The 12,188-nt window shown below is 44.5% G+C and overlaps 1 protein-coding gene across 1 annotated transcript; it reads left to right on the plus strand.

Annotated features, from left to right (window-relative positions):
• Positions 1 to 337: 337 nt before the first annotated feature.
• Positions 338 to 12,188, plus strand: IL20RB (interleukin 20 receptor subunit beta). Its single transcript, XM_056503679.1, has 7 exons — positions 338 to 393; positions 3,520 to 3,657; positions 5,031 to 5,221; positions 7,874 to 7,998; positions 11,134 to 11,284; positions 11,430 to 11,575; positions 12,063 to 12,188. Exons 1-7 carry the CDS (start codon positions 338 to 340, stop codon positions 12,186 to 12,188), a joined length of 933 nt encoding a protein of 310 aa, XP_056359654.1.

Consider the following 12,188-nt stretch of genomic DNA (forward strand, 5'->3'; position numbering starts at 1 on the left):
GCTGAGTATTTAGAGTTATATGGGAAACCACACCATAAGTTCTTTCCTCCTTATCTGGCCTCTGTTGAAGCTGTGAAATCTCTCAGGGAGTGAAGCAGAGTTGCCCCATCCAGCAGAGAGCTGCACAGACCTGCCCAGAGCTGCTGCAGCAACCACCTGGGCACTCCCTGCACCCTCCCAAAAACATCTGTGTCTCTTTGGCACTCCAGGCAGGCAGCAGGAGCCTCACACTGCCCTGCAGTCTCCACTCTGCCCACCATGGCTGGCTCAGAAAAGGATCCCTGCCTGGGAGGGGAAACTCCTGGGATGTGCAACAGGGTGTGAAAATCTGAGCAAAATGTCCCCAGGGCTCATCTGCTTCTTCCTCTGTGCTCTGAGTGCACCAAACCTCTCAGGTAAATGACTGGAAGTGTGAGTAACAAAGTCTTTCCTCCTTTTGTTCAGCAGCACTTAAGGCAAAGGAGAATGAGGTCAAGTGATCTTCAATTTTAATTATTTTTCTAAAATGAATATCGGAATAAGCAAATGAAAAAGGCAATCTGTAAATTCTGTTCTGCAGGTCATTTCTGAACTCTAAAGGGAAATTTCAGCTCAAAGGAATTTAAGTAATGCTGTATTTGTCTCTGCTCTTTTGCTGTTCTGTCAGAAGCTGGACTCTCAAATCTCCTTTCAGTGCTGATCACTCTGAGCATGGGGATGCTCTGCCTGTGGAGGGGATGAGGGTCAGAGAGGAAGGATATAAAATGCTAATTAATAGCTGAAATCAATTCTCTGAGGGTCTCCTTCACCCTGGGAGGAGGCTGTGCAACTGGTAATCTGCTTCTCCAAGTACCTGCTACACTCCAGAGCCACCTCAGAGGAGCCAGGTCTCAGATCCCCTGACTGCATTCCAGTGATGCAATGCCAGTCCTCTGCAAGGCAAACAGTGTGCTTGGCTTTTCCCTGGCCCACATTTCCTAAAGGTGCCACTTTAGGCTGTGTCAACAACATTCTGGTTCTCTTGTGCTCCAATTCTTTTCCTCTGCCTCAGAAAAAAATCACTTCACAGCTTCCTCTTTATTTATAGCTCCTAGATGCTCAGACAGGAATCAGTGACAGCACCAAGTGGTTTCTGCTGGGAAAGTTTATTCTGTGCAATAGGGAAGATGATGACAAATGTGTTTTAATAGATGCCAGAGCTGGGCAACGATTCTTTAAAGCAATGTGGGGTTGTTTTTGCTGTGTTTTATCCAGGCCTGGCTCCCTGAGGGCTGTTTCCAGGCAGGAGCCCTGCTGCCTCTCACAGTGCCAGACAGGAGAGGGGAAGGTGGCATAACTCACACTGTGTCTGCCATTCTCCCAGCCCTGACCTGAAACACAACAATTCACGTGCCATTCTCCTTCCTGAGCAGACAGCATTGATTTGGGTGGATGTTTGTGCCCCTGTGGCTGTGCAGGGCAGACACAGGTCAGGTCAGAGTGTTCCTGCCCAGCCCAGGAGTCTGGGTTTGGTCCTGGCTGCTGGGGGCAGACAAAGCCAAGGGGGATGCTCCAGGCTCTTGCCTTTTCTGTGACTTTGAGATGAGGGAGGGATGTCCCCCGAGCCTGCAGGCTGGAGCTCTGGCCAAAGAGATTTTAGAATAATTTATTATCCCTGTCTAAATTGCTATTTCTAGGACTTAGAGATGTATGGCTTTCATTTTCAACATTTAGCTAACAAAGACATGCCTTTATCTTCTCAGGGTGTTAAAGACATTATTTTCTTGTTACCAGTGTTTAGAATTTGGAATTCCCTTGTCAGATTCCCCTTCACTGAAATTTCCTCAGAGGGAGAGTCAGACCATGCTCCAAGATAGAAAAAGCTGGTGGCATTGTTGTCCTCCAGATTAGCAAAAGAAAATTGAACAATGCAATGACTGGAAGTTAAAAAGCCAATGCTTATTACCACAACAGGAAGGATTTCTCAGCCTTATATATAAAATTTTAAGGGATATGCCACTGTGCAGCACCAAGTCTGAGGCTGCTGTTTCTTCTTATGTTTGTTGAACCCCTGAAAGGAGATAATATTATGAATAAAGAAGTAATGATATTAATATTTTGAGAGTGTTCATATACAGCTAGCAGTAAGTAGTGGTGATAGCAGTGATGAAGTAACAGCAGGTAATGAGGAAATATTGCATTGTTCTATATTCACAGAGCAACAAGGATATTAACAAGGATATTAAAAAGGATATAAAACAACAAGGATATAAAAACTATCCCAGAGGAATGGAACTTTATCAAGGTTTATTTCAGGTATTTTAAGCTGAAAATTAAGACAGAAAAATGCACTAGACTTGACCATGGTGTTTTTTTAACTGAAATTCTCTAACGCAAAGAGAATAAAAATACTAAATTAAAAGGGTCATCACCATTCTAAGTGGAAATGTATTCTTTGTGTAACAAATTAAATGGAATATACTGCTGATAGGGTAGGAGACAAAAATGCTGTTTACAGAGAAAATGCCATTTCTTTGGCATGACTGGAGCCATCAGGGTGAGAGTCAATACCTTGGTTGAGTGAGTGTAGTTTGGCTTTTCCTGTGAGGTGAACCCAAAATCAGATGGAAAGGTGGCAGCCCTGGGCTCTCAGCCCTCTGGGTCCTGCCTGTGCTCCCTGTGCACTGCACTTTGTGTGATTATTGGTTCACTTCCCTTCAAAATGAACAAACCAGAGCTGATGGATTATTTCAGCATTCAAACAAAACACTTCACTGTTTGTACTCAGTGCAGTTGATATAACCTAGAATTGTCTTTGCTCCCTGTTAAACTTGTATTTGTTACAATTGCTATGAGGGCTGCTGCAACAGATGGGTGGGAGAAACCATGAATAGAATAGAATAGAATAGAATAGAATAGAATAGAATAGAATAGAATAGAATAGAATAGAATAGAATAGAATAGAATAGAATAGAATAGAATAGAATAGAATAGAATAGAATAGAATAGAATAGAATAGAATAGAATAAATATAATTTGCTTGGCTATGACACAGGATTATGTCTAGACCAAAAGAACTCTGGAAAAGCATGAACCTCTTCTCAAAACTACAACTTTCAGCATATGATGCCAAACAGAAGCTTAAATCAGTGACTGCTTTTATAGAGGCACGTCCATTGGTACAGAGTTTTTCCTAGTGAAAGCAGGAAAGAATCCTGATTTCTGCATGAACTTTTGTGGTTCAGCTGAAGTGAGATGGCAGGTGAAGAACCCACTGGTTGTGACAAGAAAAGAGTCAAACCAAAACTAAACCAAGCACAGCCAGGAAATGAGGATTGCTCTCACCAGACAGGAAATAACCCTTGGGCCATTAAAAGACTGATAGTCCAATTCAGAACACTCTGCTGTTAAAATAGGTTTCTAGACAGTTTAATAATATAGGGTTTAGGACTATAAAATGGCAAAAATTTTTTACCAAAAATGTCCTAAACTCAAGACTTGAAAATATAGGAATTTTTTTTTTTTCCCCAATAAATTAATTTTGTTTTTCTTTCTCTTGCTGGGAATTTTAGGAGGAGATGCTTTGTTGCCAGCACCTCAGAGTATCTCCATTCTTTCAACCAACATGAAACACTTCTTAACTTGGAGTCCTGTGATCATCCAGGGAGCAACTGTGAGATACTCAGTTGAGTTTCAGGGGTAACTACTTAATCTTTTTTTATTCTTTTTACTTTTTTAACATTGTTTATCTCAACTTTAAGTTCTTAATTTTTGGATGTCTTAATCATATTCAGTTCACAAGCATAAGAGAAGTTTGATGCTTTAGTACTATTAATGAGAAGTGGGGGAATAATTCATTTTGTTCCAATTTGCTGGTTAATATATACCTGAGTGATCCAAGGTGTGGATCAATTCCATATGAGAAATTTGCCTCTATCCAAGAATTCAAAGGTTAAGAAGATTTGCAACATTTTATTTAGAAGAGGGCAGAGAAAACATTGAGTTTTATTTTGTGCAAACCTTTTAAACATTTGCCACACACCACAGGAGGTTTCTGATACATCTTGAGCTCTGAATTTATTTTGAGCACTTGAGCTCTCATTTTATTACAATATGGCTTTGGAATTGGGGCTGATCAAGTGAAAGGAGTGGGCAAGGCTTGATGCACCACCACAGTGCTGCCACCTCCCACAGTATTGTGCTGCATTTGGCTCATGAACCCAGCTCGGGGTGATTTTCTCCAGATAAGACCTAAAACACTCCCACACTGGTTCCAAACTGTGGTGCTCCCACCCCAGAGCATCCCAGTAGAGGTTTTTCCTGGAAAGCAGCCAGAGCAGCCTCGGCTGCCCAGACACTCTCCTGCCAGACTGCTGCCTGTTTGTTGTTTTCTTCAAAGAGCCAAGCAGTTATTAGTTGCTATAAAGTTGTTTATTGTAAAGGCACATCAGCCTCGAGAGGCAAAGAGTCACAATAGTTAAAGTCCATGCTAAAAGTTTTCAGCAAAGAGCCCTAAATAGAATAAAGTCCCAATTAGAATAGAAGCTGCTCCTGTCTGGGCCCAGGGGGGCTGATGCTGCTGCTGCAGCTCCTTTCTCCTTTTGGGGTGATGATGGTGGTGAGGAGAGGAGAAAGAGCAAAAGCCAACCTCTCCCCAGTGCATAGATTCATATACACAAATTACCCAACAAATAAAAACACAAACCCAAACCATTTCTTCTTAACCTATTAGAATTCTAGTTCCTTAGCACGCCAGGTTACAGATAAACTATGCATATGGTCTATCTAAAAAATGTGAGCAATGTTCTTACTATAGTGTTATTATGTCTAAAACTGTTCTTGGAGCCTACACACGAACTTGTTTTCAACACTATGTTTGTCAGCCTTCACTAGAACTTCTGCACCGGTATATAAGCGCTTTGCTCTTTAAAGCATATAAAACAAATTCTAACTTATTTATTACATAAAACTTGAACTGACATCATGTATGGAGTGAAGACACAACCATGCAAAGGTGCTGAGGAGCTGTGTGTCTCCCTGCAGCCCTGCAGCGCTGTGCTCCCTCTCCGCAGGGAATACGAGCGGGAGCACGCCGCCGGCAGCTGGATCCCCATCCCGGAGTGCTCCCTGACCACGGCCACGCTCTGCAACCTCACCCAGGACATCTCGGGCAGCGTGCCCTACAGGCTGCGGGTCAGGGCCCAGCTGGGCACAGCCAGCTCGCCCTGGGGCACCACCGAGGGGTTCTTCACCCGCGCCATGAGTGCGTCTGCCGGGGACATCTGCGGGGAGGCTGCCAGGGCTGGGCTGCTCTGAGTGTGTCTGTGCCCAGACATGCCCTGCACACCCTGCTCCCAGCTCCCCTCCTTCTGCACCAGGGGTTTCCCTCTCGGAATGTTCCTGGGTTTCCCTCTCAGAATTCCCTCTCAGAATGTTCTTGGATATGAGCCCGTCCCCAGTTCATCCCCAAATCCACCTGGGCTTGAATTTCAATTTCCATCTTCAGGCTGGTCATTCTTACCCTTAAATTTACACATTTCTGATCAACTAGGCTTGCTGTCATTTAATCCAAGCCATGTCCAGAACCTGATCCTAAGGGAGATTTTACTCTAGGAAGCAGCCCTGCCATGCTCCATCTGCCTGGTAGTGTCCTGAAAATCCCACTCCATGGCTCCCTCTCCCCATGGTGCCAGATCTAGGAAGTAACCTCAGAAGAGGAGAGAAAAGTGGAACCCACAGCATTAATTTCATCCTAGCAATGCAGGATGTTTTCTCCATGTGCTTCCAAGTCCTGCAAAGCCCAAGGCCCAGCTCAACCCAAGGACTGTGCTGCAGCCTAAAATGAGCTGCAACAAACACTCTTTCCATGATTTCTGTGGAATTATTCCCTCTGCTCTCTGCCATGTACTCAACTGCTTCCAGCCACAAAAACTGTGGTGGGAAGCTCTGCTGAGGTCACTGTCAGGCTGCAGCTCTCAGTCTGGGATGGGCAGCACTCACCTGCTTCAGCCAGGCAAGAAATTGTCCAAACCAGAATGACCCAATATCAAACCTTCACCCATCTCTGGAAGTTATTCACTGCTCCATGAGGGAGCAGTCCTCACTCACACAGAGGTCTTGCCCAAAGCAGCACCATCAGAAGTGCCACCTAAGCTGGTGAATGTGTCTCTTGCACTGGAAGCATAGCCTAGAGTGGGCTTTAGATAAAAATCCTTCCCTTTTCCAGCAGCTGTGAGGCACAGAGAGGGGCTCAGACCACACTGTCAGGCAGAGACAGCAGCAGGACATTCCTGAGACTGACAGGAACAAAAGCAGCAGCTTCTCATGGCTCAGTGGAGTATTTAACAGCTTGGTCCTGTGTCTCAGGGACCCCAAAACATTCTTCTGACTAAGCTGTGACACTTCAGAGGCTGCAGCTTGCATTGGGATCCAGTGTGAATGTGGCAGGTGTTTAAGAGAGAAAGAAAAGGCACTGTAAGTTCTGTCCTTGTGCATTTTTACTGCTCTGCTGACACAGGAAAAGCTGCACTGAGGGATGCAAACACAGCCCACAGGTTCTGTGAGGACTCCCAGACATGCAGGGCAGCAGCACAGCCCCAGTGCCAGCCCACAGGGGCAGAGGCACAGCAAGTCTGAGAACACAAGGAAAACACTTTGAAAGGATCTTCCTAAAGCAAACAATTATTTTGTCAGTCTTCCTTCTTCATTTCTCAACATTCAAATAGTTGGTATCCAGTGTGCCAGCACAGAGCTAAACAGAAATGCTCCTGTTTGTTTAAAGCTGCATATTGCATGTTCTTCTATTAATACATTAGCACAATATATGCTTTTAACCTCCAAATAATAACAGGCTTTTATTGGTTTTTTGTTTTTTTTTTAATTTTGAGATGTGGTGCTAAAGAGATTTTAACTTTTTTTTCCAGCTTTTTATTTTAAAGTACAAAGTAGATTTCCAGGCCTCCCATTTATGGCACATGTACATGCTTGGATTTTATGTTTTCATATTGCTTAGTATTAGTGGCAATTCACTGGATGCAAGAGCAAATTCTATTAAGAACATCTCTTCTAGATGGCACCATGCATCACTCTCCTTCCTTTCTTGAAAGCAAGGAGGTTGAAACAGGTTTCAGCTGCAGCAGAGTGCTAAAAAAAAAAAGATAAGTGTGAATAATGGCACAGATAAATAGTGCAAACATGATCTTTGTGCTGCCTTGAACTTCCCAGTTCATAAATGTACAGTGCACAGTTTCATCTGTGCTTGATTGGTTCTCATTATTTCACCAATATTCCTCACAGCAGAATCCCAGACAAAACCAAGCTTTGAATATCAAAGTAAGCAGGAAGAACATCACCTAAAGATTTGCATTTGCAAAACCTGAAGTCACAGCAGATCATCAGCCCAAGTCTGTCTAAAGCCGTGCAGACACTAAAAGAAAATCAGGATTCATGTGAATTACCCTGAGGCTCAAAATGTTTTTCCCTTCACCTTTGAATAACTGCCAAAATTCCCACAGAAGGCAGTGTTTTTCAGCTCCTGTTCTGTGTGTCAGAGCTGAGCCTGTGCCCAGGGGCACTAGAGCTGACCTGATCTGGTCCCAGCCCCTGTCCCCACGTGGGACCCTCCGGCCAGGCAGCTCCTCCACTGGAGAAAATTCAAAGCCTTTCAAGTTCTGTGCAGCTCAGCTGTTGCCAAATTCCCATTTGCAATACCAGTCATGGTCCCTCTCCTGCTGGAAGTCTGTGCTGTGTTTGGACACAGATGGGGAGGAAGAGCAGAGAGGTTCCTGCCCCACTGCAGCCGCCAGCTGCTCGTGCAGATGTGTTGTCCCACTGGCGGTGGCAGCCTCTGTCCCTCTCCTGCCCAAGGGGGTCTCAGGGCTCTCTGGGGGTGATAATGGTGCTCTCTGTGTTGCAGCTTCCCTGACCCCACCCCTGCTGAGGGTCCTGGCACATGGGCACCATTTGCTGGTGGAGCTGCCAGACATGGGACCCTCCTTCCAGTTCCGAGTGCTCTACTGGAGGAAGGGCCAGGAGAGCAGGGTGAGTTCTGCCCCAGGCAGTAACAGAGGGATGCACACACACTGCCCAGAGCCTGTCTGCCAGCCCAGCTCCTGTGAAGGCTGCAGGACCTGCCTGGAGTGGATTTGTGCCACCTCACCCTGCACACACCAGTGGGTTGCTGTGGGTTCCTCATGGAGAGGCTTGTCTGTTCTTCCCACATTTCCTTCCTGGGAAAAAGGAATCCCCTCTCACACCTCAACCACGGATAGAAACCAGAGTCAGGAACCAAAGGTGTTTGTGCTGACTTCTTCCTCTGAACATCATCTGGTCTACTCTACTGTGATTAGGGTGTCACACTGAGGTACTGACAAACTTTTGTGTTTTCTGAGCCAAAAATTGCAGCATTACTAGTCCTTGGTGGATTTCTGTTCCATTAATTTATCTGTTCTGGCTTTCAATCTGTGTAAATTTCTAGCTTGTACAACTTCCTGCAATGAGGAATTCTGCAGCTTAACTGTTGTGCAGTCTCAACCTTGATTTGGGAATGAGGGAGAGAAAAATCATTCCCCATTCACTTTCTCTACTATTCTATTCTATTCTATTCTATTCTATTCTATTCTATTCTATTCTATTCTATTCTATTCTATTCTATTCTATTCCATTTCTATTCCATTCCATTCCATTCCATTCCATTCCATTCCATTCCATTCCATTCCATTCCATTCCATTCCATTTTTCCTTTCTATTAGTTTCATATTCTGTGTCTTTTTCCAGGCCAAGGACTCCCAGACTACTCAGCTGCTCCCTGTGGAAGCCCTCACAGCTATTTTTGTTTTCACCAGGGTGGGCAGGGAGAAACCTGCAGAGTCCAAGGTGCAGGAACACTCTGTGTTAGCACCATAAAACAAAACAAGTCTTCCCACTCCCTTGTCTCTCCAGCAATTGTTAATGTGACTGCCACAGAGCTGATAATCCCATGGAAACTGAACCCTAGGTTCCTGTTTATGATGAAGGATGCTGTGAAAATGTAGGAGGAAAATTCTTATGAGCATAATTCCACGTTTATCAATATTGAATTGCATTTGTTGCTTTATTACCAGATCCTCCTGCTGTTCTTCACAATTGTCTGTCACCTTTGCTATTGTGAAGTGGGTTTTTAGTAGCAGTATCAGTTTTCATTTTTCTTCCTGATCACCTCTGCTAATACCTGAGTCCCCTCCATTGCTTCCTGCCACTCTCACTTAGCAATTTACTCACACAAAAGTCTTTAGTCTGTAAGAAGGCATCAGGAGCAGGACTGCCCACTGTGAAATCCAGCTAAATGAGATCAGCCTTGTCCATGGGCTTTCTGACACCTTAAAAACAATTAATAGGTTTGTATCTGGTTGTGCTTTATGAATAAAATATTACATCTCCTTCAGTATGTGATCTTAATCACCTCAACATTAATTCCAAATTTCAGAATACTTTCTACTAACTGCACTGTTGTAAACATTAGTTTTGCTGCTCAATAAAAGTCCTATGCTGGGACTCTTATTGGTTTTTTTAATTATTTTTACATTTGACATGTCTCATTTGAAGTTTCTGCAAGAGGTCACTCTAGGTAGTCACAGACCTGGTTTTGTCATTGAAATCTTTTCAAACTAATGGCTTTCCATGTCATGTTTCTGTGAAGAAAGCTATTTTGATGGTGGGAAGGACTTGTCCTGCCAGGAGAGCCCTCCTGGCTTGTTGGAGTTTCCCATCTGTGTGTGGAGCTGGAGGCTGATCAGACCTTCTGTGAGAACAGGTTTGCATCTGCAGCACAGAAAGAGGAGCAGCTGGGGAGCTCTTCCCATCCTCTCCTGGCTGGGGACTCTGGAAACAGCAAATGCATTTTTCTAGCAATGGATGCAGAGCCATTCATGGCAATAAAACAATGTACTGCTGATCACTTGCTGTTTCAGCTTTGCTGGAGAGTGCTGTAGCTGCACACACCAAATTCACTCTCCCCTCACCAACCCAGTGCATCCCCTCCCTGAGCTCTCACAGCCCCAACACAGCAGGGTGATGATTTTGCATCCAGCACACCCAGAAAACCTCCAGTCTGTCAAGATCCCCTCCTAGCAGGGTAGCAGGTTCTGGAGCTGTGGCCCAGCACCACCATTGTGACTCTGGCTCACAGCTTCTTCCTTCCACCCCCTCCTGCCCTTCCCAAAGTGTGTGTGCTCACCCTGCACTGCTCTGTGCTTTCCTCCTGGCTGCTTTCATTCTTCTTTTGTTCTACTCACCCCCTGCTGCTCCCTCCTTTTCTTGCTGGACAAGCATCATGCTGATGCCAGATCATTTTTGTGTTTCCTCTTTTCTATATCTCTGTGTTCTTTACACATATTTTTGGAGCTCTGTAGCTTATTATTGCATTCCTAGCTCACTTTCCCAGTACTTTTCCCTGCCCTGATACACAGAAAGACAAACCATATTCCAAAGTCCCTATCCTATCTTGGTTCTTCTGAGAAACCAAGGCTAGGAAAAAGCTCTTTGAGACATTTTCATCAACAAACTTCAGTTCTGTCTGAGGGGGGAGGATTTAGAAGAGGCCTGAATTTGGTGGGGGGATAGTTGCATCACCACTTGTGCTCCTAATTTGTGTTTTTTTCAATTAGGCTCATTTATTAAACTTATAAATCTCTATTTGCCATGTGGGGGGGATGGGCTTTTGTGGACATTTTCTATACCTACAGCTGGAGGTCTCCAATAAAGATCAACCCTTGTATTACCTCCTGTATGATATAATAATAATAATAATAATAATAATAATAATAAATATATTATACATTATACATTATACATTATATATTATATATTATATATTATATATTATATAATATATATTATATATTATATATTATATATTATATATTATATATTATATATTATATATTATATATTATATATTATATATTATATATTATATATTATATATTATATATTATATATTATATATTATATATTATAATAATAAATAATAATAAGGTTTGTTTTGGTTTTTTGGGGGTTTTTTGTTTGTTTGTTTGGGGTTTTTTTGTTTGTTTTTTTTTTTTAAGTGTGTGTGTTTCATTCCCAGGCTCTGTAGGGCATCACTGCTGTTTGGTGCTAGATCCTTGCCCTGATGCTTTGTGTTTGGGCCTGTGGCAGGTGCAGCAGAAGGTGATGAGGGAGGTGAGCTCTGTGCTCCACCTGGGCTCCATGGAGGCAGGAGCTGAGTACTGTGTGAAGGCTCAGACACACGTCCAGGCCATCAACAGGAGCAGCAGCTTCAGCCCCACTCAGTGTGTGAGGGCACAGGGTAAGAGCCACCTGCCCTGCTCTGCTCCTTGCTTCCCACCCCAAACCCCCTGCCCTGCTTGCAGGGTGCTGTGGCTTTCCCTGAGCATCTCCCCAGCTCAGGCTGCCTGCAGTTCTCTACAAGTTTTGCTGCCTGTCCTCTCCAGGTGACACATCCCTGTGGCTGGTCACTGCCCTCATCTCCTCCATTGGCTTTGCTGTGGCAGCTTTGACCCTGCCTCTCCTTATCTGGAAAATAAGTAAAATCTTCCAATATTGCTTCTGCCCCGCTGCTGTCCTGCCAGACACACTGGTAACTATTTTTTACTGTGTTTTATTGGTTTTTGTAGTGCTGGGTATCCTCAGGAGGATGGGGCAGGCAGAAAAAGCAGGTTCCCAGGAAGCCTTGCCCATTCCAGTGTGAGTGCAGGGACCAGCAGCCCTGAACTGGCTGCACAGCCAGAAAAGTCAGAAAATATTCTGTCATTGCCTTTGGCCCAAGCCCTGGACAGGGAAGATGCTCCTGGGAAAAGGCTTGGGAGGCAGGAACTGGCCCAGCCTGAGCAGCTGCTCCCTGAACCAAACAGCTGTGCCACTTGCTAAGCAGAAATCTGTCCAAAGCTCCTTGGGAATGTGCTGAAATGCCCAGCTGAAGTGAGAATGCAGGTCAGCAGCCTCTGTGGCTGTGGGTTCTCTGGGCAGCTGTGGCAGGAAGGAGGGGAGGAACACTTTGTGGGGAGAAGGACAAGCAGAGCGCTCAGCAGCCTGAGGGTGTTTGAGTGAGTGCATTTGTTTTCCAGAAAGAGCCAGAGCCCCCCTCCCAGCTGGTCCTGCAGGGCAGTGAAGAAGCTGAGCAATGTGACCTGCTGGTGGTTGTGGTGCCCCCAGAAGAAGTTCTCCAGCTGTGGATTCAAAAAGCACTTTAG

The sequence above is a fragment of the Oenanthe melanoleuca genome, chromosome 14 (genome assembly GCF_029582105.1).
Source record: "Oenanthe melanoleuca isolate GR-GAL-2019-014 chromosome 14, OMel1.0, whole genome shotgun sequence".
NCBI lineage: Eukaryota > Metazoa > Chordata > Aves > Passeriformes > Muscicapidae > Oenanthe > Oenanthe melanoleuca.